Consider the following 27,542-nt stretch of genomic DNA (forward strand, 5'->3'; position numbering starts at 1 on the left):
TTCGGGCTGAACCCAGAGGTCATTAGATCTTTATAAGATCCACTGCCTGAACGAGCCTTAAACCTCAAATTACATTGTCATTATCCAATTTGGTGCAGACATCTTGAATTTTAGCATGAATGCATTGAGCCTGTGGATTTGCTCTACCTCCTGCACAACAGTCATCCAGACAAAGTAACACATCAGTCACACAGTTTTCATTTATATCTGGACTAAACAGGCAGTTAGACTGAGTCACAACTGAAAACCAGTAAAGCAAGAAAGTATTTTGTGGAGAAAACACAGCAGAAAGGTCTCATTTACACACACACACACATTAATGTCAGTTTAATGTCTTTAATGTTAAAAACTCACTTTATTGAACAAACATTTGTTCAGGCTTTGCTTTATATGCGAAAACACACAAATCTGTTGCACTGGGACGTCGTAGCGCCACCACATGGCAGCAGTAGGACGGTTCAACACCAGCACCACCTTTAGTTTTTCCATCTGGAATTCAATTTTTCCCTTGACTCTAGGTTCACGCTGGCGTTCTGGTCCCATTACCATGGAGATGGTGCTGTTTCAAGGATGACTGCACATCAGTAAGCGCACACAGGTGTGATGAGTGTATTAATAGTGTGTGTGTGTGTGTGTGTGTGGGTGTTTAGGAGGGAGAAAGCAGTTTCCTCTCATCGCTTCACGAATACATCGTCAGCTGAAGCCACTGGGAGACAGAGAGAGACAGAGTGGGTGTCACACCTTGTTTCATCACTACAGGTTTCCTACAGGCTGTAACTGCCACTCAGCATTGCTCTGACTGCTCTGCCACCATGTTCCACCCGGGACACGCTTATCTGTGTGCCCTCCGTTACTACCAAGCAATTCCAAGCTTTTCTGCCCTGGTTATTAGCTCCCAGGCTACACACAGGCTGCGTCACTGGTGGATCCTGCTGTGGCTTTTTCAGCCTGAAAGTTATTCCTTCAGACTTTTTATTTATAGCTAGAGTAAAACACGGACTTCTGTAACAGCTTTGTAGTAAACTTTATCCAAAGGTGTCAAATGTACACTGACATTTTATTTGTTTGTTGTAAATTATTATGAGCTTTACATTGCATCGTTCCATCTGTGAAACTCAGTGTAACATAGTCTTTTACCTCCTTGATGTCTAGGTCGATGGAGCCGCTGTTGTTCTTATCCAGCGTCTTAAAGGCTCCTGCAGAACAGGAATACATATTCATTCCCGCAGACAGGACTCCAACATTAGGAAAACCAATAACCATTAAATGAAGTAGAGTGTGATTGGCATTCAACTTTAAACGAGCTGTAAAAACTGGAAATTCAAGTAGAGGTCTAAAGTAAAGTAAATACCAAATGTATCAGGCTAAAGTCTGTACAACATGCACCGGACAAGATGAAGCATGACACATCTAGATATTATTTATTACAACGATGCACCACTACAACATGACTCGTTGATCAATGCAGGCAGCAGAAAGTGGAAAACGTGAGATTTTATGGTAAAATTAAGAATGAATCTAATTAACCAGTTTAATCATTCTGATCTGAGTGTGTCAGGCTTCAGAGTGTAGCCAGAAATAGGGATGAGACCGAAAGACTTACGGCACATGGCATCCAGTCGCACCAGGCAGCCAATGAAATTGTCAAAGTCCATGTTGCCGTTCTCATCACTATAGCGACGACTAATCAGCTGGTAGAGCTGGTCGTTCAGTGGGAAACCTTCACACACAAACACAGTCAGCTTCAAACATCCTGCAAAGATTCCCTGATTAACCAGCACAAACACTGAGCTGCTCACCCGCAGCCTTGAAGGCACTTGGTAGCTCTCCACCGCTGATCAGACCGGAACGGTCCGTGTCATGTGACAAATAGATCGCCTGGAGACAAACCGAAAACACACGAATGATCAAACTGAGACGAAGAGGAGTCTTCTTCTCTGCCTCTCTGTTTACTGACCTGCCATCTCTTGATGTTGTTCCACAGGTATTTAAACTCGTGGAAGCCCAGTTTCCCTGTGCTGTCACTCTGAAGGCAGCGGGGTCAAAGGTCAAACAGCAGACTAATAATTATATTTTTACCACAGTCTGGTAAATACAGAGGTATTGGTATATACAGCTTTTATTTCTACTACTGTTACTGCTACTGCTACTATCACTACTAGCATTATTACTACTATTCCAAACACTGAATGCTGCTGTTACAACTGCTACTCAAACAGCTGGTATTGTTACTTCTGTTACTCCTTTAGTTACTGTTAGTGCTACCACTAATTTCTGGTGCTCTGCTCCTGTTGTTAATATTTCTCCATGAAGTAATATCTTCATCTCTCAATCTTGATACTACTGCAGAAGCTGCTAAAACTCAGTGCTGTATTGTGTTTGGACTATTTTTTGTGGAAGGATACGTCCATGACAGCCACCATGCTCCTGCAGGACTCGATGCTGAAACCATCTGTCCTCAAGCTCCCATCTGAAACAAGACATCAGCAACTTTTACTTCACTTTAGCTGCAAATGAATTAAAAACAAACATTTAAATAACTTGGTATGAAAATCAAGACAGGTTTGTGTGCAGAAAATGAGACAAAAGCTTCTCAGAGAATCTGAGGTACAGCCAGTAAAAAAGAATAATTGAAGTATTTCAGGGTCTACTTTTTCCATTTTGGATCTTTCTGTACAAAAACAAAAGGAGACTCACGTTTGGCAATAATCTTGTTGAGGATGTTCATGAGCTCTTTGGGGCTCACCTCCATGTCCTGGTGAAGCACACACACACACACACACACACACACACACACACACACACACACACACACACACACACACACGTTAGCCAGGCTGGCTCTTCACAGAGAAATCCCTCCACCCCCCAACGCAGTGAGTCACAGCGAGTCTTTCCAGCCTCTGACTCATAACTTCACTCAGATTTACTCTTTGTTGCCAAAACACTGAAGCAACATGAAACCGTCTCTGGATTAATAGCACAGCACCATCTTCCCTTACTTCAATTTCTTCACTCATTTCTAATTTTAGAAGAGTATTTTTATTGTGAAAGTATGTAGAGAAATCAAAATGGCAGAGGGGAGTTGGTTTATTTGTTTCCTCCACATGGTTTATCCTCTCTCTCTTGCCTGAGTTTATAATTTATCCAAACTATCCCACAAATAAAATGATTTAAATGCTTCGATGCTTAACCTAAATAACCTCACCATCGATCTTCTCTGCCCTCTGTGTATGTGCCCACCCACTCATTTTAGAGAAGCCCCCTCTAAACCCTAAGGACGTGCAGTTGGCACTGGAGCCGAGACTGCGCAGCCAAACTTTGTCTTGCCTACAACTGTATCGGTCCAGTAAAGACCACAACATTTGCAGAGACACCGACTCTTTCAGCCTCAGTCACTCTCCTGTTACCTTCCACCCGACTCCACCCATGGAGATACTAGTCTTCCTGGTCTCCAGTAAAACCAGTATTCCTGCTGTTGAGCTAGAGGAAATCCGCCCACTCTTGGTTTAGCTCTGGTCTAACAAGCGCACACACCCCTCTGAGTCAGAGAAAGCGTCACACACACGGTTCTACACCCTTAAAGAATGAGTGCTGCCTCATCTTACAATGGCAGGAATGCATTAAAAAAAAGCTTCCTCTCCGTCTCATACACCCTGAAGCCGACTCTGGTGCTTCCCCATTTTACTGGACAGAATGAATTGATATCATCGCTCATCTCTGCACAAACTGTGTTTAAAGAGATTATGTCTGAAGTTCATCTGATACGTAAAGTCCACAGCCATCCATGTTACAGTCTAACTTACTGTTCGATTCCTAATCAGAAACATCTTGTATTGAATTTATGGTCAGTGAAGCTGAAAGAAAAACTCTGATAAGATTAGGTATTTATCTCACGCATCAGCTTCAGTGAACAACCTTTTAACCTTTACTATTTACTCTGCGGTGCTTAACAACAGAGGACGTCCGCCTCCACTCCTCATCTGATTTTATCCACCAGACTGAAATCACATAACTGATGGTCCCGGCATCTTACGACTTCCTGGCTGAGTTAAGTGGATGTCATTTTATCTCTGACTAATGTCAAACACTGAAAGATCACAAAAATTGTGCTTTGTATATTTTAGGTTTTGTTTGACGTTTACTTGCCAACAGGTGTGAATTAGACCTGCAGAAGCTAAAAAACCTGCCTGGGGGTGCGACGAGGGAGACAAGAGAGAGAAAACAGTGAAGGGTGGGGTTTGAAAGCAGGAATGCAGCCGACAGCAGGCAGGTGAGGTGAGAACGGCAAATAATAATCACAAGTCCCAAGAAACGGAGAGAAAGACTGCACACTTCTGCACTAAACCTGAGGCCTGCACACATCACTGCAGTCAGTTATTGTCTGTCTGTCCACTCGTCCTTCATGTGTTCATCTGCAGGGAGAGCTTAGGATTTTCTGTCATTTAAAAGCCCAGGTGACAGCTACAAGGTCAAGTTTTATTTGAACTCTGCATTTATACTGAACAACAAGCAGAAAGACACGGGCCCCAGTTTACTGTATGAAATATGTACAAATGTGACACGTAGAGACATTAGGAGGGAAAATATCACTGGACTCACATCTCCAGCCAGCTGCTCGAAAACCCTCCGAAACTGTTTTTCCTCATCGCTCTCTTGACTCTGGGAGGCGTGCAGTGGTCTACGAACAGGAGGCTGCACACACACACACACAGAAAAGAGCTACTGTTAGGCTGCACACTCACGCACACACACTCCTGCATTTGGACATCCAGTGTGTGTTTGCTTATGAAAACTTCCACTGGGAAAAATTTGTTTATTACGACACATGTGACACTGCCAGCTCTGAGTGCACAGAACCACAGCATTAATACTTTCAGTAATAACATTTCAGACAGACATAATATAATAGTAATTCTAATTACTATTATTATGGATTTTGTTTTTCTATTTATTTGAAATGTCTTTTGTACAGTTTCATTTATCTATTTTTTATTATTCAGCTTAAGTATATTGTCATTGTTGGCACAGACTGGTGCTATTACGTTTTTATTAACATGGAGGTAAAAGCATGTGTGATATTTGTTGATTTACATTTATTCTGTTTTTCAACCCCATTGTGTCCTTTGCCTAAAAATGTAAATCTAACTATAAAAAACATGGTAACAAAGTGATATTCAGATTTCAGCACTTTGAGCTGAAATGTTCACAACTTTCAACTTTTCAGTTAGTTTCATTTGGCTGTGACCACGTTTAACTTAAGGACTGTACAGAGCAGACACACACACACACACACACACAGTGTCACTTATGTTAATAAGCGTCTGAAAGGCCTAATAAACACTGATGTAGAGAGGAAGGTTTGTGCAGCTTCATCAGATTTTACGCTCAACATTTGCTGATGTCGGTACTTACAGGACCTGAAGGAACAAACTGAGAAGGGTCAACGTCGCTGTTGGAGGAAAAAAAACAGGAGATCAGTTTGCTGATCCTAAACAGACAGGTTAGCCTAGCTTAGCATGAAGACTGTTAATCTGGCTCCATCACACAGGAAATAAATGCATTTTGTGTACTCACGTCACAACTTTAAGGATGCCTCCAATTAAACTCTTCGCCAGATTCATTTTGACGTCTGTCTAAGACAAAGACAGAGTGAAGACTATAATTGGATGTGTGTCTCTTTACAGTAAAAGTACTAAAAATCCACCACAGCTCAGTCAGAGTAAAACAAAACTTGAACCATACACACTGAATGAGATGAAATCTGTTCTTTGTGAATGCTCAAACAATTATTAAGTCGACCTCAAATTAATCTAGCAGATTTGTGTAATAAGAGTCATGCTTGTGGATTAAAGAGCTACGTAGAAAAATAATCACTGTACTACTACTACTACTACTACTTATTACACACATCACCCCAGCATTACCACTGGTGGTCTTAATAAGACGTAAAATGTGTGCAGAAGCAGTAGAAGTACAAGTTTTGGCATAAACAAATCTCGACAAGTACCACTTGAAATATTTTACTCAAGTACTAAGTAAAAGTACTCTACTAAGGAAGCGAAATAGTTTAATACTGATACTAATTACAATACTGGTTGTGGTAATATTATAAAACATGTAGAGTAATTGTTCAGACTGATTCATGTTTATTGTCCCTGACAAAAGAAACAATTAGAAGAAGTCTCTCAGAGCTTCTGATGAGTGTGAGTATCGTCTTTTAGAGCAGAAGAATTTTATCAATGAATCAATTAGTTGTCAGCAGAACACCAATCAGTAACTTTTTGGATACATTTCAAATACTTGTCATTTTTTATTACGGCTTCTTAAATGTGGCCATACGATCAAATATGATCAGAGAAAACTCTGTTTTATCTCAAAGTTTAAGGCTGCTGATCCAACCAAATCAAACTTTTAAAGTGGACTTTTCACTCTGGTCCGACATTTAATGAACCTAACAAATAATAAGTTGTGAAGACCAACAAAGAAACAGATCTTTGTGCTTTTCTGCACAATTAACACTTTTACTTTGAAAATCCTTTTAATGGGGAATACTTTTGCAGTATCAGTAAAATTGTCAGTTGTTAACATGCAGTATTGTTTCTGTGCTTCCTGGCTACTTTTACTTGTAAAATACTTCCTCCAGTCCTGCAGGCTGATACAGGAGCAAGACTCTACCGGAAGCTGCTGCTGCTTCGTTAACATGTCCAACATCGGACTCTGGCAGCTCGTTGCAGAACTTTTACGGACTAACTGAACCACATTTACAGATAGTACTTGTTCCCGTGGAGTCAAATTGAACTCTGAACGCAGTACTGGACGCAGTTCCCACTTGTGGTTTGTACTTTCCCATAGCACAAACAAATACGCACTTTACGTCCATTCTTCGCAGCGACCCAACACACTCCACTGTTCCGTGAACACACCTCCGAGCCACATTTACGCCAGAAACACTAACAAATTGTTGGGGTTCTACTTACCGGGTCCGGATTCCGGAGGTTGTGCTAAGGAACTGGAGAACAGACCAACTGGGAGCGGACTGGGTGAGGCTCAGATATTCAGGCTGCCGGGCGACACCCACAGACCGACCAAAAACTGGTCGAGCAAAATGTTCCAGGTTGTTTATCAACGCATCACCAACTCCGCCCAAACTGCACTCGCACGCACGCAGACACAAACACACACACTGGTTATTATAAAAGTATTCAGAGCCGTTTTATTCGGAGAGATATGGACGCGTGTTTAGCGCCATCCTGTGGCCACAATGCGGAGCTACACCAACACCAGTCCCACATCCGATCAAGATTGTCAAAATAAAATTCAATGCTCTGTAACCTAAATAAAAAACTACAAGATAACAATATACTTGCAGTAGTAACAGGAAAAATACTTCTTACCAGGACAAAAACTGCCCGTGAATTTATTCTACGTAAATACTGTTTTGAAGTTAAGTATTTCAGTTTTATAATACTTATAATTTTTCTCCACTATAATTACAATTGCAACATCGTACGTTTTACGTAACTACATTTAGACAATGTTCTACTTACATGGCACCGATTTTTTTTCTCACATCATACCGCTAATGGAGCCACGTTCCGACCCCTGAACGGACAAACCGAAAGCCGTTGGTCTTGTTTTGTTAAATAAGTACATCTTCATAATGCATCGTCAAACCTTCCACGGCCACTGAAAACATCACGTCCATGCCGGAACGTCAGCAGGAACCCGGAAGTGTTGCAGCTTGTTGTAAGTTGTCTCGGTGGCTTTGCTGCTGCTGGTTTTTGTGTCCTCTTGGCTTTAATGGCGAGCTCCTCGGGTCCGGCTCGAACCTGGTCAGGACTCTGGCCCTCGGTGCTGCTCCTGCTGGTGCTAACTGGGTTGAGCGGCCCCGTCAGCGCCGTATCGGAACCGGGCAAATGGATCCTGAACGTCAACAGTGTGAGTTTCCTTTTCTGTAGCAGCCACCTGACACAGTGGAGGTTGTGTCAGTGTCTTTTAGAGAAATACAGATTTTTTTATATATATAAACATAGCAGTGAGGACAGAAGCACAGGATACGGGAGCTAAGTCTTGTTTTAATGTGGTTTGTGCTCGCTGGACCACTGATACCCGTCTAAAACGCTGCTGCTGGGTTTCACATTGCTCTGCGTCAGAATCAACAGCGTTAGCTAGCTAACCATGCTGTGTCGTCTTTTTAAAGTCATCTTAAGAATCTCTTTTAGTCTAAATGCTAAAGCTGTTGTTAGTGGGGGTTTAAGTTTCTCATTTCTCAATATCCTGTAATGTCATATTGCTGAGTTACACTGACTAAACTTTGTAGACACTTCTCTGAAATATAATAAGGAAGTAGAGTTAGCGTGAATTCCTTGAACCCTTGTTTTAATTTAATGTGAAAAAGACAAATTGTAAAAAATGTGGTGCAAGTTCAAAAGTATTCATTTAAACTTTAATTGCGTTAAAGGAAACCGGTTTATTTCAGTTGGCTTTTTTTGTCACTGATAAACAGAAGGTCAAATTGAAAACAGTTTTTGACAAAATAATAATTAAAAAATAATACAAAACGACCGCTAAGGGTTTTATTGCCCTTCACGTCAGGATTTAGCTAATGCACCTGTAGCCTACGGAAACATTTCCTTAATTCAGGGGACAGATGGTCTTTGTGGTTTAATATTGCACCTTTGTCCAAAGCAATGTTTAATCCCATTCACGCATCCACACACACACTCGCATACCGATGGAGGTGGCTATATGCAAGGTGCTCACCTGACCCATTGGGAGCAACTTGGGGTTCAGTGTCTTGCCCACGGACACCTCAACAGGTAGCCAGGAACCACTGACGGAACCACCGACCCTGTGGTCCGTGGACGACTGCCTTACCAACTGAGTCACAGTCGCCCCCACAGCCATTTCAGTAAATGTGGAATGTTCCTGTGTTGTAGTGCAACAGGAAGCTTCTCCTGTTTGTTTTCACAGGTGTGTCCCTGTGAAAACAGCAAGTCAAACACATAGACAAACAGGACGGAGATTTAATGAGGGAAATTGCTTGTCACAAACCACATGCTCAGGGTGAGCATTAGTGGGTGATGCTCTGCTCGCCACTCTTCATTATCGTAAAGGTGGTATGGATGTACTGATGATGACAATGGTGATGTAGTGATAATTGAGATTAGCAAATGAAAAATGAGAAGTTATTGGAACACTAAAGTTTCTCTATTAGGCCTGACCCTCTTAACCAGTTGGAAAATACCAACTTTGTGCTCAGTTAGTTTTGCAGCTTCATATTTATTGCAATTTGATAATGACTAAAACCAGAAGGGCTGTGCAGAGCATTTCTGACAATGGAGCAGGGTGAGGGAAGGTTGAGATCAGCTATATTCAGCAACACTGCAGTTTGCAGATAATACTTTGCTGTCAGCTCCATTTCTGGTCTGAATGTGCTTAAGCGAAATCCTACGAGAATTTAAAGCTAAAAGGAATTGTTGAATTATAGATATCTACTGGTAAAGTGTTTTGATATATTATTCAGCACTGATGCAAAGTATTCTGATCATATGTTTTTGTGTTTTAGGATACTCTGAAGGTGCAGAACTTATTCTACTATGCTAAAACACTGTTCAATGGCAGCTCTATCCATCTCAAATGTAAGTAGAGTCTTTTAGTCTTCTCACATTTTTCGCAATGAGTTTAACGGGGTAGCCTGACGTTCGTGTGTGTGTGTGTGTGTGTGTGTGTGTGTGTGTGTGTGTGTGTGGGCAGCAACGTGCAACGCCTCTTCTCCTGTCCAGCTGGTTGTTTCCTGGTATCTGAGGAACTCCCACTGCTACAGTGAAGTCTTCAACCACAATGTAAGCTCTGTTTTCTGCTCTTGTAATCACACACCGAAACTTCCATGTGCAGAGGTATTGAATGTAGAGTAAAATGTAGGTCTGTGAATGAGCCAACCAAGGGTTTCCTCAGGTTTAGTTTTATGTAGTATGTATTGAGTTGGGTTTCTGTGTACTGATGATGTCATTAGTGACATCATATAGCTGTGATTGTTTGCCTTTGTAGTTTACCTTTTAAGTTTGTTGTGCAGTGGTGAAGGGAACGATGCAATGCAAAGAGATGATGTGACACGGTAGCTGGAGCTGAGGAACTGGCTGCAAGGTGGTGTGAACCACAACAAGTTAGAGGAGATGGTTCAGTGTGTAGCTGTGGAGGCCCACGGATTCTTACCGATATCAGCCATAGTTTGAGAAACTTGTTTGATGAAGCTGTTTGCGAACGTGCCTCTTAAACTTGTACGTACAATTGATCCGTCATCGGCCAAGTTGAGACGCAAGTACAATAAATGTTCAATGTTCATCATCCAGTGAGTGAAGTTTTTGCTGGAGAGTCAGGTTTGAGTAAGTTCGCCTCTACAGGCTGCACCTAACGATTATTTTTTTGTCGAGTAATCTTATGATTATTTCATCGTTAAGTCTTCCTGTAATGGTAATATATTGTAAATGGTGTAGTTTACTTTACTTTAAATACTATAACGGCTAAAATATAAGTTGGCATTTTAAAAATTCATATTTCACAGATTTCTAGATCCCACTGTACTGACAGTTATGGTTTAATCTTTGGTGTGTTTGGCTCTGCAGCAGTGAAATGCTGACATTGTGATTCGCTTTAAGAGAAATAACCCACTTCCACCTTGAACCTGTTTCTGTACGTACATCTGCAGAGCTGGGAGGTGAAGAATCGAGCAGGACAAATGGTTAAAGCAGCTAGAGCAGAATCTGATATAAGGGTTGGTTAATCCAACAAAAATTGATTAGTTGTCTAAAACACAGCTTCTAAAACTCAATCAACTCCTGAGTGTGAACACAAACTGAACATTATCACCTTCACGAGGGAGGATTTACTGCAGGACTGTTGGATTAGACCCAACAAACTTACAACTGAGTGGTAATTTATTCTCCAACAGTGGGTACAGCTGAACTTCTCCCTTTTCTGCACGTCTATGATCGTTTACTGTGCGTTTTGATTGTTTCCTGTTATAGATCATTAATCTGCGAGTGATGCTACATGATCCACTTTCTGTTGATCTTCATTTCACTTTGACATTTTTCTGTAGAACTTGTTTATACAAGTCAAAATTCGGAACTCCATCAATGATGGCAAGTTGTCTTGGTCCAAAGGCAGCAAAGCAGGTCCACCGCCATGTTTCCCAGATAAGAAAAAGGTTCTTATGCTGGTTGTCGCCAAATGCTTCTCATTTGAGCTAAAATCTTCCCATCTACTGAAGACAGGTTGTCCCTGTGTGTCCTTTCTTTATGGCCTGCAACTGACAGTCGAGTGGTGGAGTCCTAACTCTGCAACTCTTTTCCGCCTGTAGAACATCAACAACTCTTTATGTTTAATCTTCTCTTGTTGAAAATGTGTTGTTGAGAATCACAACACAGAACTTTCCAGCACAACAAGCTATAGTTAAAGTGAATGTGTAACATCAACTTCAGAAAAGTGAAATCAGTGATCACTCAGAGAGTTAAATTGATTGTCACAAATCTGTACGTTAGTACCTGCAGTGATTGTGTGTCTGCTGATTTATGTTTGTTTGTCTCCAGGAGTCACAAAAAAAGAGTTACTTCAAGTCTACAGATGTCCGACAAGTTGGAGGAAGTGGATACTATGTTTTCCATGAGTATCCCATCTTTACATGCAAGCAGTCCATCGACCCCTACATGGTGAAACGAGCGCGCGCCCCCACACACACACACACACACACACACACACACACACACACACACACACACACACACACACACACACACAGTGTGTTTTAAACTGGCCATTTTATGTTACAGTTTGGTCTGGATAAGTTTGAGATGATAACACGACTGACTGAGCCGCCGCAGCTGCAGCAGCAGCAGGTGAGAGGCTTCTCCTGCCTTTGTCCTTTCTCTCTACTGCTCTTACACGAGACAAAGAAGCCAGTCATGGTATGAACCACTTTAGTTTCCTTAGCTTTGATCCTGCATCACTTTGGCACAGTGAAATAAAAAAACCCAACCCTTTCTGAGAGCTTTGTATATCTGCAGTTAATCTCATAATCTTGGTAACTAAAGATGAAACCGTTGTTCTGAGTTTCACTGTCCAATAAGATTTATAGACATAAATCTGTTCCTTCAGCTTAAATTACTGAATCATATTGCATTTTCTCTCTGGTTCTTTAAGCAACACATGTCCATCAGTGCCCATTAATGCATTAAAATAACTCCAACATCTATCTGAACACAGCCTTATTCCATTTCCTTGATGCAGTTCAGATTAATTTACATTCACTGGCCACTTTATTATGAGCACCTGTAGAATTTAATGTAGTCAAACACAGCAGCTCTGCCATAAATTCTATTTTTACAATGTTATCATTTCTCAGTTTGAAACTGTCAGAAAGGTGATAATGCTACTGTTTATGTTCGAGGTCATAGTGGGTTTTAAGAAGAGGTGGTTCTAATGTTTTGGCCCTCTCTTTTACAAACGTTCTTGTTTATCAGACGATCATACTGCTCAGCTCTGTAATACACCATTGAAGAATCACTGTGTGTCCTGCAGTTCAGTATCAAACAAAAACCTGATCATGTATTTGTACAATATCACTAAATCTTTCATGTTTTGTCTCTACTTTATAACAGAAGAACATTTGGTCATGGAATTTAAAATCCTTTAACTGATCACTATGAATAAATGTCTTACCCCAAACTATGCTAAAAACCTCTGTTTTATATCTAATCTTTTTTTGTTTTTGTTTTTTTAGCCAATCACAGAGAAGACTTCAGGCAGGAGTATACGAGAAGTGGAGCCTCCAAGACCTAAGGTCTGCACATCTAAGTTATACACATGAAAAAAAGAAATGAATAGATTTTTGTCGGTTTTACATGAAGTAAACAGATCTGTTTTTATAAGAAGAAAAAGTGCAGAATATTGCCACACTTGCCAGGAAATGCAGTAATAATGCATTTAAATTTTTAGATTAATATAGTTGAATACAATCCATCCGGAAAGTAATCGCATTTTCCTCAGAAGTTCTAGATACAACACCCCATAATGACAACGTGAAAGAAGTTTGTTTGAAATCTTTGCCAATTTATTAAAAAGAAAAAAAGAAAAAAATCACACACATAAGAATTCGCTGCCTTTGTCATAACAGTCAAAATTGAGCTCTGGTGCATCCAGTTTCCACTGGTCGTCTTTGATGTTTCTACAACTTGATTGGAGTCCACCTGTGGGAAATTCAGTTGAACATGGACTTGATTTGGAAAAGCAAACACCTGTCTACATAAAGGTCCCCCAGTTTACAGAGCACAAACCAAGACATGAAGTCCAAGGAATTGTCTGTAGATCTCTGAGACAGGATTGTATCGAGGCCCAGATCTGGGGAAGGGTACAGAAACATTTCTGCAGCATTGAAGGTTCCAATGAGCACAGTGGCCTCTATCATCTGTAAATGGATAAGGTTTGGAACCACCAGGACTCTTCCTAAAGCGGGCCGGCAAACTGAGCGATCGAGAGAAGGGCCTTAGTCAGGGAGGTGACCAAGAACCCGATGGTCTCTCTGAAAGAGCTCCACTGTTTCTCTGTGGAGAGAAGAGAACCTTCCAGAAGAACGACCATCTCTGCAGCACTCAACCAATCAGGCCTGTATGGTAGAGTGGACAGATAGGAACCACTCCTCAGTTAAAGGCACATGACAGCCCACCTGAAGGACTCTGAGACCAAGAGAAACAAAGTTATCTGGTCTGATGAAACAAAGATTGAAGTCTTTGGCCTGAATGCCGAGTGTCATGTCTGGAGGAAACCAGGCACCACTCACCACCTGGTCAATACCATCCCTACAGTGAAGCCTGGTGGTGGCAGCATCATGATGTGGGGAGGTTTTTCAGCAGCAGCAACTAGGAGACTAGGAGACGTCCTTGATGAAAACCTGTTCTAGAGCATCTGGACCTCAGACTAGGTTGACAGATTATCTTTCAACAGGACAACGAGCCTAAGCACACAGCCAAAATGACAAAGGAGTGTATAGAGGACAACTCTGGGAATGTCCTTGAGCCAGAGCCCAGACTTGAACCCGATTCAACATCTCTGCAGAGATCTGAAAATAGCTGTGCATGGATGCTCCTCATCCCACCTGATGGAGCTTGAGAGGTACAGCAAAGAAGAATGGAAGAAACTGCCCAAACATAGGTGTGTGATTGTAGCATCATACTCACAAAGACTTGAGGCTGTAATTGGTGCTAAAGGTGCTTCAACAAAGCATCAAGCAAAGGCTGTGAATACTTATGTACATGTGATTTTATTTTTAATAAATTTGCAAAGATTTCAAACAAACTTCTTTCACATTGTCATTATGAGGTATTGTTTGTAGAATTTTGAGGAAAATGCTTAATTTAATGCATTTTGGAATAAAGCTGTAACATAACAATGTGGAAAAAGCTTAGTGCGGTCAATACCTTCAGGATGCACTGTATGTATCAACTTTATCTCACCTTTATTTAAGAAGCCTATCGGTTGGCTAATGTTTAGCTAATTTATATTTGTAACTAATAAATGTTTGCCTCACTGGACTGATCTTTCTCATTCTCAGGTGGCTACAGTAGAGAAGGAACATGCTTCAGCAGAATTGGGAAAAGATGCAGCCTCTTCTAAAAAGGTGAACCTCCCTGTTAATTTGGATAAGCCAAAGTAACACGGCTTGTGATCCAGGGTTGCAGTGTTGTTTGAATCCCAGGATGTTTAGTTCTGGTCTCACGGAACCGTTAAGGTTCAATCATCAGCTCTTAAATAACTAAAGCTACTGCAACTGTGGCACTTCCTCATCAGATTATCAGCTGTTATTCCATCCATTTACTGGGCTTGTTCTCTGGCTCCTGTGAACCTGATTTTTTTTTTTTTTTTTTTTTAAAAAGGAAAAAGAAATGTGCAGTATTCACACAAAATAATTCAAGATTTCTCTCTGCAGCACCTTTCAAAACTCATGTGAAAAATAGGCTTCACAAAGTAAAGGTGTCAAACAACAGCATCATACATGATAAAACAAACAGCCACCCGAGTGTCAGTGTGCACAGTGAAAAATATTAAAACAAAACCAAAAGTCCAAAAACATCAGAAAACATTGGGAACATATTATATAATGTCAAAGTCATCAGTTGCATTGAAACACAACAGCAGAGACACAGTCTGGTGTCATCAGATGTTTGATGCTGCACGAATTTGGATTTTGTGTTGATGTGAAAACTGCTCTGTCCTGTTGCTCAGGTGACTTCTCATTCTCACTTTGATGCTGTGGCGGAGAGCTGGGAAGACGGACCCTACATGTTCATCCTGAACATCAGAGAGGTCAAAAACAAAAGCCAAGCGCCCGACTCCACCAGCGCCTCTGCATCCTGGAGTCTGCAGCGTCAGTACACACACACTTTTTGTGTTAAATCACATGTCAGACCGGTTTTCTCTGACATTCTCAGCTTTGTAGCTTCTTCTTCTGGGAATTGGATCATTGAAACATGTTTTACTTGCTGTGATATTTCCTCCTTTTTAATCACTTCTTGTGTAAGTGTAACCTACTGTTAGCCCAGTGACCAAATCCTGAATCTTCCACACTCGCGTTTGGTTAGTTGTCATTTGTTGCTGCCATAGACCTGAGTTATTGCCCAAAAACAATTAGACACAACCACCAGATTTAGAAAATGACTGCAATTATCCTTTAGCTGCAGAAGGTCTTTAGCTAATGGATAGATCCAACAGAGGTGACCGACTTTTTATATTTGTTTATGTATTTATATATATTTTTTGCCTAAGGTGGCAGCACATATTTACATATCAAACAGAATGCACACACACAGACACTAAAACCAGTCAACAATGTATAGATAAAATTAAAGCTTAGCAAGCAGATTTCAAAGACAAACAAATGGAGAGAGTCAGTCATCAGCTTTCACAATGGCTCTGAACTCTGTCTGCAACACCCATCATACAATCATCCTTTTGTTTTCTTGCACATTGTTTAGTGTTAAGACAGAAAGTAGAATTTTTGTATCCAAAAGTCCATAGTTTTAGACAGAATTGGACTTCGGATCAGGAACTGAATATCTCGAGTCACTTAGGCTGGAACCAAGTTAGTATCCAGCGTCTTCATGTTCAGGTTCTTCACAGATTACTTCGAGTGTGGGCAGGAACGTTAATCCTGCTGGTTCTTTTTGAGCTCTTTGTGTTGCTTTCTTGGTTCCCTTGCTCACGGCACATCAGTTTAATGGAAACACAGTGGACCATTGTGGAAACTGTCATTTCCAGAGCAAATAGACTAAATGGATTTAAATACAGCAGCTGGTGCAGCTCATCAGAAGGATGCAAGGATGCCTCTAATTTGATGATTTTGATATCAGTAATTCTGATAAATTGAATTAGTTCTAGTGGCCCAGGCTTCATTTGAGCTAATACAGTCTTTTTGTGTTTGCAGTGCAGATCAGCATGAAGGGTCCTCATGACTACATCTCAGCCTCTGAATGGCCTCTGATGGTGGTAAGACTACAGCAACCAAAATCACATTCTCAGTTTGCTTTTTATTAGTGCCCAGTTTCAATAGTTTACACTTTTCTGGTGCGTACTAGAGATGGTAAAAATCTGAAATGCGTTTAGGATCAAAGTAAAATGCAGTTAAACTGCTGCAAAAAGTAATATTCGAAAACAAAGTCCTTAGTTTAAATATTCATCCATGTTTGTTACTGTTGACAATATGAAGGTGACGAGTGCTCGGCCTTGGCCTGTTGACGGTGTCACTCTGGTGGTTTCTGTGACCTGTAGTAGTTCACTGCACTGCATTAAATAAAAACGGTAGACTTTCTGTTAACTAGTAACATATTCACTAAGCGATTTGAACAGGAATGTGTTCAGTAAGGGATTTAGAACCAGATTCAGATTAGCTACATTGCCATAGAAGCCATTCCAACCTTCTTCCCTGTCTGTGCCTCTCAGATCGAAACGCATTAGTTCCTAGTGGGAAATTTTTAAAAACTGCTGGGAGAATACTCAAACAGGAGTAAACGAAAAGAAAAAAGGGAGAGAAAACACTAACACCAAGAGAACAGATGGAATGTTCATGCTGATGCCTGAATCCCTTAAAGTTTTAAATCATTTTGGATTCAAAATTCAAGAATGTGTAACATTTGACAAAGTATCTTCCCTTAGACATTATTCCACCTCCCATTAAGTCGCTCTCTTTGTTTCTGCCTCCAGTTCTACATGGTGATGTGCATTGTTTATGTGCTGCTGGCCGTGTTGTGGTTGCTTCTGTCTGCGTGCTACTGGAGGGATCTGCTCAGGATCCAGTTCTGGATTGGCGGAGTCATCTTCCTGGGCATGTTGGAGAAAGCAGTGTACTACGCTGAGTTCCAGAGCATCAGATACGACGGCCTGTCTGGTAGGTGAAGACACGCTCTCTGTTGGACTCTGACTGACAGAAATGATGTTTGGGACGGCCAGTTGTAACGTGTCCTCTTACAGTCCATGGGGCTGTTGTGTTTGCAGAGGTTCTCTCTGCAGTGAAGAGGACTCTGGCCAGGGTGTTGGTGATCATCGCCAGTCTGGGATATGGCATCGTCAAGTAACCTCTCTGGGATTTATAGTTTAAACATTCATGTCATTTGCTTTTCTGTCTCACGCTCACATTGTCTCCCCACCAGGCCCAGACTTGGTGCCTTGCTCCACAGAGTAGTTGGAGTAGGCCTGCTCTACCTGATCTTCTCCATCGTGGAGGGAGTCCTACGAGTAAATGCAGTAAGTGTCACACACAGATATGTTGTAGCTTTTTATGTGTGTTTTTGTGGTTGTGTGTCTCACTTCTCTTTCTCTACAGGGCCGAGGAGACAAAAACCTCAGTAGACTTTTTTGTGATATAGGTCTGGCCTTTATTGAGTCATGTATTGCCTGGTGGATATCCTTTTTAACACACACACACACACACACACACACAGAGCCTCTGTGTGATATCACCCCCTACTCACTCATTCTCTAAGCGTTGCCATGTTGCGTCATCACTAATAGCTGGTTGAGCCGTGCGACGTTCATTTTGGGGAGCATTGCATTGTGGGACACTTTGAGTAAACTACATATGTTCAGCTGAGGGTGTAAAGTGGACAGGATGCCCGTACATCTCACCTACAAACCTGTAACAATTATTTTTTCAATGAATTGATGAATCTACAGATTATTTTCCCATTAAGCTCTTTTTATTTTTCAATTAGTATAACAAATAATTTACTAAAAATGTTTTTTTTAATGTTTTATTAAATCATTTTCTCTTCAAACAAACTAATATCTATAAAAAGTCAAACAAAAACTAGTCCAGTCTGAACTGGTGATCTGGGTTTTACAGACTGGCTCCGATCAAGTTAAAAGAATTCGGTTCAGTCTACATTTAGTAATTCAACAGCAAAACGAGCTCCGTGTTGTTTGGTCTCTGCTTCACATCGTTCCGTACTCAGCAGTGGACTCACTACACATATTACTTCCTACTTATTAGGACGCATCGACGTATATACAACGTTATCACGTGAATATGTTGATTTACGTAACAACAGATTTTACGTATGATCACGGTTTTGGTTGTTTTTACACAAATAGCGTATTTTACGTACATCGTATGTTTTTACGCATGTTTACGTCGATGCATCGTCCCCATAGATGTATAAAAACAGTTTGCTCAACCACTTTTTCCAGCAAATATGAGCGAACAGTCCTGTAAAAGTCAGACCAGTTGAAAATACTCCAGCAGCTGTAGTTGATGTGACAGAATGGGTGTGATGGTAATTTAAATACAGAGAAAGTTTGTTTCCTGAGCTACTGCCGTGCGTTTTGTAGCAGACTTTTCTCTCCTGCTATGCTACACATATTTGACATTTAGTAGTTTACATGTGCAAATACTTGGTGAAGAAAGACATTTGATCACACAGCTGTGTCGAGGTTTCTGACAAAACCAGCAGCCACTGTTGGTGTCACCAGAGTGAGATAAATTGAGGTTCCTTTCTGCATGTTGTGTGCATATTTGTCCTCTCCCCTGTTTCCTAGCAGAGTCCTTTTACCCAAATTAGAGAAAACAGAGTCAGTTATAAAATGGATCCAGTGTGTTTCTTTTGTGATTGCTGACTAGTTTCAAACGATGCATTAAGGAGGTAAATCTCTCCCACCTGGTTAAAAACATGTAGCTGTTATTTAAGTAGAGGATGTCTCACTGTCTGCTGCCTTTTCATTCTCCTGTCTCTCATCCCCTTATATTCCCTCGTCCTTTGGTCGAACATCTGCTCTCTTTCCTTCTCCCTGACTTCTCCTCCTCCATACTCTCCCTTGTTCACCCCACTTCCTGTCTATCACATCCCGTTCCTCTTCTTCCTTCCTTGTAGGCTGAAGATGATGTAGTTCTCCTGGCTGCTATTCCTCTCGCTGTGCTCGACTCAACCCTCTGCTGGTGGATATCCACTTCTGCACCTTCCCCCTGTCGTCCTCCTGAAAATCTGTTTATCGCCTTCTAGCTCTTTTTAATTTTCTCTGAATTTTCTGCTTTGGTCTTTATGAATACTACCATGGTTCTGCAGAAACCATGTTCGCTAAATGTTAATGCGATCAATTTCAAATCAGTTAACATGTTGTTTCTAAAGATAAAACTTGCGATTCCCACCTGCAATAATAATTATGATGATATGATTATGAATTATGAATGATAATTCCTGCAACCAAGAGCTTTTATAAACAGTGGGTCTTAAACCCACCTCTTCTGTGGTGGGAACACAAAATGTAAACAGCTTAGTTTTGACTTCGCTCTGTGCTGATGAGAAGCTGCGAGCTACTGTAAAACCAAAATCCTGACGAGTTTCTCCAGCTGCTACTGTGTATTTATTGTCTTTGATCTTCCTTGACTGTTGTCACATCTTCGTGAGTTTGGCTCAGACCATGAAGCTGCTGAGGTTGAGGAGGAACGTGGTGAAGCTCTCTCTCTACAGACACTTCACCAACACACTCATCTTCGCTGTCATAGGTCAGAAACATCCTCTCTGTGTTTGTGTGTAAAATTTCCTGAGAACCTTCCCAACATCTCTAAAGCTGTGTGTTTATGTTTCCCAGCATCAGTCATCTTCATCGTCTGGACAACCAAGACTTTCAGGTTGTCCACATGTCAGTCTGTAAGTACTTTAAATAGAGTTTCTGAAACAATGGCACCCACAAAAGGAACAGTAGAAAAGAATAAATTCAGTGCCAGAGATTCTTGATTAAAGTTTTTCCCTACTTTTTCAAAAATGCAATTATTAGTCACTTTTAGTCAAGTTTGGATATAAAGTTAGTTCCCTTTTCTGTTTGGACAGTGGCTTAGGCCTCGCACTCCATCAGAATGGATTTGGAACCAATTTGAAATGCTCAGTATTTCCTAAAGTTTAGACTGTCACTGTTGCTGGAAGTCTTAAAAACAAACAGGAAGTCAAGACATCAAGCGTCGGGTGGTTTTCAGACGTTATATTAAAAATATGTGCAACCAAGAAGGAATTTTATTAGTTTGTCCAAATACTTTTGTGCCACACAAGAGACTAAATGGCTGTGACTCCTACACAGTCCATCCAGTAGTTATTTTTTTTTTTACCAAACCCTTAAATGAAATCTCACTTGAACCACATCTTGATTATTTATTTTTCTCAAAGCCGGTGTGGTGATGAACAGAGCCAGAACTTGATTAAAACCTTGTCGCTGTCCAAATAAATGTTGACCTACCTGTAATACTTGCATAGTACTAAAAGAAGTTATGTCCCATTTCATTCTGCCATTTAATTCCTTGGTGAAAATCCTGTCTAAAGGTTTTAATGCTGTGCCAGATAAAGGAAGAAAGTCAATTTTATCATCAGCCACTTTTCTTTAAACAAACCTTTCAAACATTTTTAATGCTTGTGCTTTGGTAAAAATGTCTGTTTGTGGGGGGGGTTATCTGCAGGACTGGAGGGAGATGTGGATAGATGACGCATTCTGGCGCTTCTTGTTTTCTATCATCCTATTGGTCATCATGTTCCTATGGCGACCGTCGGCCAATAACCAGAGGTAGGGAGACATGCATCGGGGGTGTTGCTCTTATTTTGGCAGTTTTTCTGTTGTGGAGCCAGTTTACATATGTCTCTGCGACAGGTATGCGTTCACTCCACTGGTGGATGAAGAGAGTGAGGAAGAGGAGAAGGAGCCCATGATGAACGAGGCTTTCGGTCAGGAACCTACACACCTCTCGTACTCCCTCCTCTTCTCTCTTCTGTCTTCTGACTTTTCTTCCACACTAGTATTCAGTTCATCGGTTATTTTGGGACACTGCATGTCTAACCTGCATCAGGTGCCTCTCAGACAGGTGCTAAACTGTCACATCAATGAAATTGCAATAGATTTTCCTCGAACTCATTTACTTCTTTCTTTGGATTTGTATTTACCTGGAAAATGACAATTAGAAAATCAAGCTCCAATACATTAAAAGTCGTTTACTGTCAACAGACTAATAAAGCATCATGTGAAAACACAATGGAATTTGTGTTTTTGAATTTTGAGCCTTAAGAAAATGTGAGTTCACCACATCTCTGTTTCTTTGGTCATGTCTGCAGAGGGGATGAAGATGAGAGGCATGAAAAATGAGACCAATGGAGTGGCCAAGTCCAACAAAGTGGTGGGTGAACACCTGTCCACTGCTCACAAGCAGCCATTTTGAGAGAACTAAAAACGTACCTTCTTTACAGCTATGTTTTTCTTCACTTTAAATTTATTCCATTATTTTCCCAAAGGATTTCACAACTTTTTTCTCGCAATACAGATGTAGTTATTACATGCATTATTTATTGTTGCACATATTTTGCAGTCATATTCGTTGTTTCCATTTCCAAGTTTGCTCCCCCTTATTTTAAAACAAAAATAACTCAGTGTGTGTGTGTGTGTGTGTGTGTGTGTGTGTGTATGATGGTCAAGCAGTGTATAAAATGAGACTTTTGCCTTTTCATAATCAAGGTATGCAAATCTCATCCAAGTGTCTTAGCTGTAGTTGTCTGATGAATTGAACTTTGTAAACAGCCCTTTTTGTGGTGTTTCTAGGATGAGGATCTGAAATGGGTAGAAGAGAACATCCCCTCGTCTATGGCAGATGTGTAAGTTTCCTGCAGCATGAAATCAGTACACTGGCACAGATTTTTACATGTCAGAGATTATTTGAAATTAAAATGATTCCAGTTTACTTCTAAAAGTCTCTGCCTCCCCCCTCACAGTGCCCTGCCCCCTCTACTGGACTCTGATGAGGTGAGTCGTCTGCTTTTAGCACATAAACACTAAGCTGTGCTGTAAATGCATTGGTGCAAATCTCCTACGTTTAGTTTATAATTAGGTAATTTTAGGAAATTGGAGTCAATGCGTGAAACAACAGTGAAACAGTGAAATGTGGTCTGGGGAAGTGTGCTGGTGAGGATGGAGTCAGTGTTTTCAGCTTCTGACGGCTTTGTGCAAATACAGAAATTCAAAGCAAACATGTGCAGCAATGTAAAAAACATGGTGTTTATGTCCCTAAGCGGAGATGGGACAAGTACACAATACTCGAGTAAAAGTGCAAGTAAGTGCCTAAAGAAATCCTCCACCACGAGAACTTCCACACCTTTACATGTTTCTAGTTGAAGAACCAGTGTATTTTAAATGCAGTGGAATTTGATGCTCATAACATGAATGTACAAGTCAAATTGGAACTTGCTGTTTGACAAAGATAATATATTGTAATTCATAGAAAATAACGTTAAAACCAACTTGGTGTGAAACAAACAGTAGCAGATAAAGCTGCAGCTGATTTTAACACTTTATGTAATAACAGCTGCATCATCCATAATATATTTGTTTATTAGTTCATCAGATTCTGCAAAGTTACCAAAGTATCAGATACATGAACTGGAGGAAAAACTACAGCCTGTCCCTCTGAAGTATAGCGAGGTAAAAGTAAAAGTACAAATACAGCAAAATTGTACCCAAGTACAGTGTTTGAATAAATGTACTTAGTTACTTATCACCTCTGAGTTACCAGAAAACCACAAGGATACTTGTAGTAGAAAACTTTAAGTAGAACACGTAATTATTCATTTTTAAAAAACAGATTTTCACAAAATCCACACAAGTCTTACACACATCTGCAAGACACACACACACACACACACACACACACACAGTTTCTCACATGGGCAGTTCCCATTCAGAGCAGCAGGTGGTGGCACACAATCATTAGAGCACATCTGTTACCACGGTTACGTCACACCTTACTGTTGTTTATCCTCTCCTCTGTTGTCATGGCAAGGAGAACAGTGTGATGTGGGTGTGTGTCTGGGGGGTTAACCACAATAACCATGTTAATGTGGTTTATGATTTATGTGATGTTAGATATGAATCTGTCAAATCTTTATCTTTTTACACGGTTTTCCTAAAACATTTCCTCTTTGATCTCTGTCCTGAACCTTTTAAGTCGTTCAACAATCAACAAAGTGCCTCTTATGAGAAGGGAATTTCTTATGTAAGCTGTGACAGGTATTACACACTGAAATGCCCTCTACAGTCTGTGTGTTGTGAGGAGAGAAGGGAAACGGGAGCCGGGTTTTGGTCTAATACGTGCGACATACGTTCTGAATCTCCTGTGTTAGAAAATAAATCTGAGTCGGAAGGATTTTCTTTAGGTCCCTATAGCGGATTCTGTAACGTGCTCTTGTTGCTAAAGGTGCATTAAGGAGAAACCAACCAAAACTGCTCATTGTCCCCAACATGAAAATGATACAATTCATCACGATTAGTGAGAGACTTTGTTACGCTGCCACCTCCCCAGTGCTCACACATACGCCATTTGTCCAAATAAAACTGACTATGTCCTATATGTCCTCCTATAAGACATGGAGGACATACGGCGTCACAGAATGTTCCATCCATCACCATCACATTTCTCCAACAATTTGCCTGAAATACTAAACTAGCATTGAAACTAAAACTGACAACTGGCGAAATGAGTTTGTCCATGTCATCTGTCAATCATCTCTTCGTGGTTTTCGTTCGTGTCCGCCGCAGGAGGAACCGTCTTAACAATGTCAGCGTCTTTGTTTAGGGGGCAGGAGACGAGATGGGGAGAGGATTCAGGACTTGAGTCAGAGATCATGGCGAGGAGCAGAAATGAGCGTGACTCTACATTCAATACATCCATTGTCTTTTTCCTTAGAACCGTGGAGTTTTAGTGGTAACGGTAAACGTTTTCTGGCTCGGTGACATAGTTGGTATGAACACTAAGCAGTGATGGTTTAGTGCCACAGTCAGCTCACATTGTGCAGAGACCCTGACTGTAAATAAGTCTGTTCTGACTACAGTAATTAAGAGCCAGTTTAGGCTTTTAGATTTTTCCGGATGCTTCTCTGCAGCAGCCCCTGGAAGAGGCCTCTGATCGCTACGTAGCGCTGACTTGACAGCTGTAGTAATTTCAAATACTGTAGATTTTAGGGGGTTGTTTGTGCTTTGATCCGCAGAATAAAACGGAATTGACCATGAGTCACTGTTGGACAACAATAAAAGGTGATAAACCCTGTTTACAGGTGCTGTTCGCGTCACGGGTACCGACCACACGATGACCGTCAGTAAGTTCAGTCTCATAGCAGGAATTAAAAGTAGGAGATTTATGGGATTTCTGTCATTTGGTGCCAAACACGTGTCCACATACTTTTGGTGCTTTTGTTCTGAATTTGGACAAAGCCGACAGAGGTCAGTGGAGAGAAGCAACGACAGATCTCGCAGAGTTAATCAGTGTGATGGCGTGTTTTCTGTTACAGGAAGCCATGACCACTAAGTTTGAGATGTCCAAGATGGAGTGAAGCTGGAGGACAAATGGACAGACGAATGGAGGGAACAGGGAGGAAGAGGAGTGGAGTGAAGGAAAGTTGACCTGAGGAAAGAGGGGATGTCGGTGTGTGATGTAATCCCTGACTTTATGAGCTTTGTAAGCCTTGATTGTACATACACTGGGGGGGAAATGGGTCAAAGCGGCACACAGGTCTTTTTTTACTTTGTCTTTGCGTTGCCTGTTTGTATTTATATCTCTGTCCTACATATACAAAGTGCCCACAGTATATTTCTACATGTTTGATGTTGATGAGGTTCTCTGGCTTCTGTCTTTTCATTGTTTACATGTTATGACTGTCCCCCCTCCTTCACCACAGTCACTGCTGTTGAGTTTCAACTTTATTTTCTACCTGTTGACCAAGAAGAGAAAGAAAACGCGTATGGATGTGAATCGTTGTCCACTCTTAACTTCTAAAACCTACTTCATTATTACGGACAGTGAAAGTTTCAAAGTCCTCCTCTGCTTTTGTCTCAGCACTGGCTGACTGCAGACACTGCAGGGACTTTCCCATCATGTCACTTCTTATTCATCAGCTCCCTCTTGTTGATGTTGTGCCTTCAGACACAGCGGTGCCCTCGAAGTTTTGTCCCTGCTAAGGACGTTGCAGGTACCACTGAAAGCATGAAAAGCACTTTTAAAAGGCTGGTAACACATAAAAAGCAATTAGCTTTCACATGGTTTGGGTGATGGTGCAGCTACAGCTCCACCTGAAATTCCAGGCATCAGAAAAAGCAGTTTGGAGATTGAACTTAAAGTGTAAACCCCCCTGTCCAGCGTTAAGTCTTCCAGCTTATTTAACTACTTATTCCTGCTCTCGTATGTTGAAAGAGTGCTACCATGCCAGCAGTTGGACTTGGAAGAACCAAAATGGCTGCTGCCGTCTCGGAGGTTGGTGCCAAAACTGCAGCCGTCTCACAGCCATTTCCAAAACAGTAAAAAAACACAGGATCAGTGTGAAAACATGGAAGTTTGTGGAGGGTTAAATTAGAATGTTAGGCTGTTTTGGCTGTAGCCATTATTCAAAGAAAGACTGAAGAGAACTTGTGGTACTGATGATTTGGGAGCAGGTGGATGAAGCATATTTAATGAAAGACAGCTTTTGGTGAGTAAAATGTCACAAATGTTTAAAATCCACTTCGTATCTATAAAAATGAGTCACAAAGGGCCAAGTAGCAGTTCTTTAAGTGCCCTGACACCAAGTTAAAACCCGTCAGGCTGTCGAGTAACTTCCTGCTGATTGAGCCTGTTGAACTGATGACAGAGGGAGTGAGAACTCTGACTCTTCAGGATGGAGAATGAAGGAGTTTGGCACCGTTTTTCTTTTCTTTTTCACTTTTGCCTTTTGCCTTTCTTTCTTTCCAGCCTTTCATGCAGTAGCTGAAAGGTTCTGGGAAACATCAGTCCGGTCTCAAGTATTTTAATAACTGGATACATTTACACTAAATACACATTCATGTTCTGCAGACGATGAGTCCTGTCATGATCCCATCATTATTAAGATCATGTGTGGTGCTCAGCGGGGAGGCGTCCTGTCAGAAAACTGACGGCTTATGTGAATTTAAGTAACCAGGTTTCTGTAAATCTGCACGTTTGCACCAGCTGAGTGATCTCACTTCTCTTCTACCTTTTTTAAAGCATAGCCCACAGATTTGTATGATGACAGAAAACACTGCTTCCAGACTTTTTTTTTCTTGGGTGTGTGTGTTTTCACAATACAAATTGTAATTAAAAAATATATATGAAAAATGTCTTATTTAAACTTAAACTCACACTTCTCATTAGAACCTATGAGCCTCAGCTGTATTTTAAGTTTAGAGCTAATCAGCACATGTTAGTGTAGAGACGAGTTAATTTCCTGTCATCCAGGTACGTGTGGGCAGTGTTGGACAAAAACGGCCACTTACACACACATTACTCTGTGTACTGTGTGTGTGTGAGACAGTATGTTGTGTGTATTGGCTGAATGCTCCACACATCATTGAGTTCAGCCACAGGGAAAAGTCCACTCTGACTCTCAGCTGTCTGCTCACATCATCTGCTCCCTATTATCAGGAACAAAATACAGTGGTGGGTTTTTTCACCTGATCCTAATCTGAGATTCTTAATATTGAAGCTGTGTTTTTATTTTTTTTTCTCCTTAATACGGCTGTAGTCATAGCGACCTACAGCAGAATCGGAAAAGCAAACTGAGCTCAGATAAGAGGGCAGCTTGTATTGTTTCATGTTAAATCTGGTTTAGTTTCGAGCTTAGAGTTGGTTTTAAATACACCCTAATCTGCCACAGTGTGAAGGCACAGAAATGTGTTAAAAGCCATTAAAACCAGATGAAATTAAAATTTGTTCTGCATTGTTGTGTTACTGTCCCAAAAGACTGAATTCATTCTTTAAAAGCCTTCTGCTGCTTGTTTAAGCTGTAAAACTATTGAACAGACTGTGTGTGGAATTCTGTATTTTGTTAAAAAAGTTCTGTATGAGGGAGAAATGCTTCAGTTTGTGGGTTTTTGTCAAGTTGCACAGCAGCATCTCTTTGTTGTTGTCCCTGATCATGTGAAATACTGTGCTTTGTAAATAAATCAAAAGTTAATAATAAAAACTTGGACACAAATTTTTAGAT

General features: G+C 40.9%; 2 protein-coding genes across 4 annotated transcripts; one reads left to right on the forward strand and one right to left on the reverse strand.

The window, feature by feature from the left end:
• Positions 1 to 322: 322 nt before the first annotated feature.
• capns1b (calpain, small subunit 1 b) lies at positions 323 to 7,170 on the reverse strand. Of its 2 annotated transcripts, none has more exons than XM_067507360.1 (11): positions 6,981 to 7,170; positions 5,578 to 5,632; positions 5,416 to 5,452; positions 4,603 to 4,695; positions 2,698 to 2,755; positions 2,406 to 2,470; positions 1,958 to 2,026; positions 1,800 to 1,878; positions 1,604 to 1,720; positions 1,138 to 1,196; positions 323 to 706 (listed from the first exon to the last, which is right to left on the reverse strand). In XM_067507360.1, exons 2-11 carry the CDS (start codon positions 5,622 to 5,624, stop codon positions 680 to 682), a joined length of 651 nt encoding a protein of 216 aa, XP_067363461.1. In that variant the 5' UTR covers positions 5,625 to 5,632; positions 6,981 to 7,170; the 3' UTR covers positions 323 to 679. The 2 variants fall into 2 exon arrangements, with proteins under 2 accessions (XP_067363461.1, XP_067363459.1); XM_067507358.1 differs by having other exon boundaries at positions 5,578 to 5,636.
• A 374-nt stretch (positions 7,171 to 7,544) lies between these two features.
• Positions 7,545 to 27,542, forward strand: zgc:162698 (Transmembrane protein 87A-like). Of its 2 annotated transcripts, none has more exons than XM_067507357.1 (21): positions 7,545 to 7,941; positions 9,572 to 9,644; positions 9,760 to 9,848; positions 11,595 to 11,714; positions 11,835 to 11,900; positions 12,785 to 12,844; positions 14,612 to 14,677; positions 15,283 to 15,424; positions 16,481 to 16,542; positions 17,257 to 17,440; positions 17,524 to 17,623; positions 17,703 to 17,796; positions 19,419 to 19,487; positions 19,942 to 20,050; positions 20,137 to 20,195; positions 20,993 to 21,096; positions 21,181 to 21,254; positions 21,639 to 21,700; positions 22,120 to 22,172; positions 22,290 to 22,320; positions 24,858 to 27,542. In XM_067507357.1, the coding sequence occupies exons 1-21, from the start codon at positions 7,804 to 7,806 to the stop codon at positions 24,897 to 24,899; spliced, it is 1,797 nt and encodes a 598-aa protein (XP_067363458.1). In that variant the 5' UTR covers positions 7,545 to 7,803; the 3' UTR covers positions 24,900 to 27,542. The 2 variants fall into 2 exon arrangements, with proteins under 2 accessions (XP_067363458.1, XP_067363457.1); XM_067507356.1 differs by lacking the exon at positions 19,419 to 19,487 and adding an exon at positions 17,876 to 17,953 and having other exon boundaries at positions 7,546 to 7,941.

This window comes from Channa argus, chromosome 6 (genome assembly GCF_033026475.1).
Source record: "Channa argus isolate prfri chromosome 6, Channa argus male v1.0, whole genome shotgun sequence".
NCBI classification, from domain to species: domain Eukaryota; kingdom Metazoa; phylum Chordata; class Actinopteri; order Anabantiformes; family Channidae; genus Channa; species Channa argus.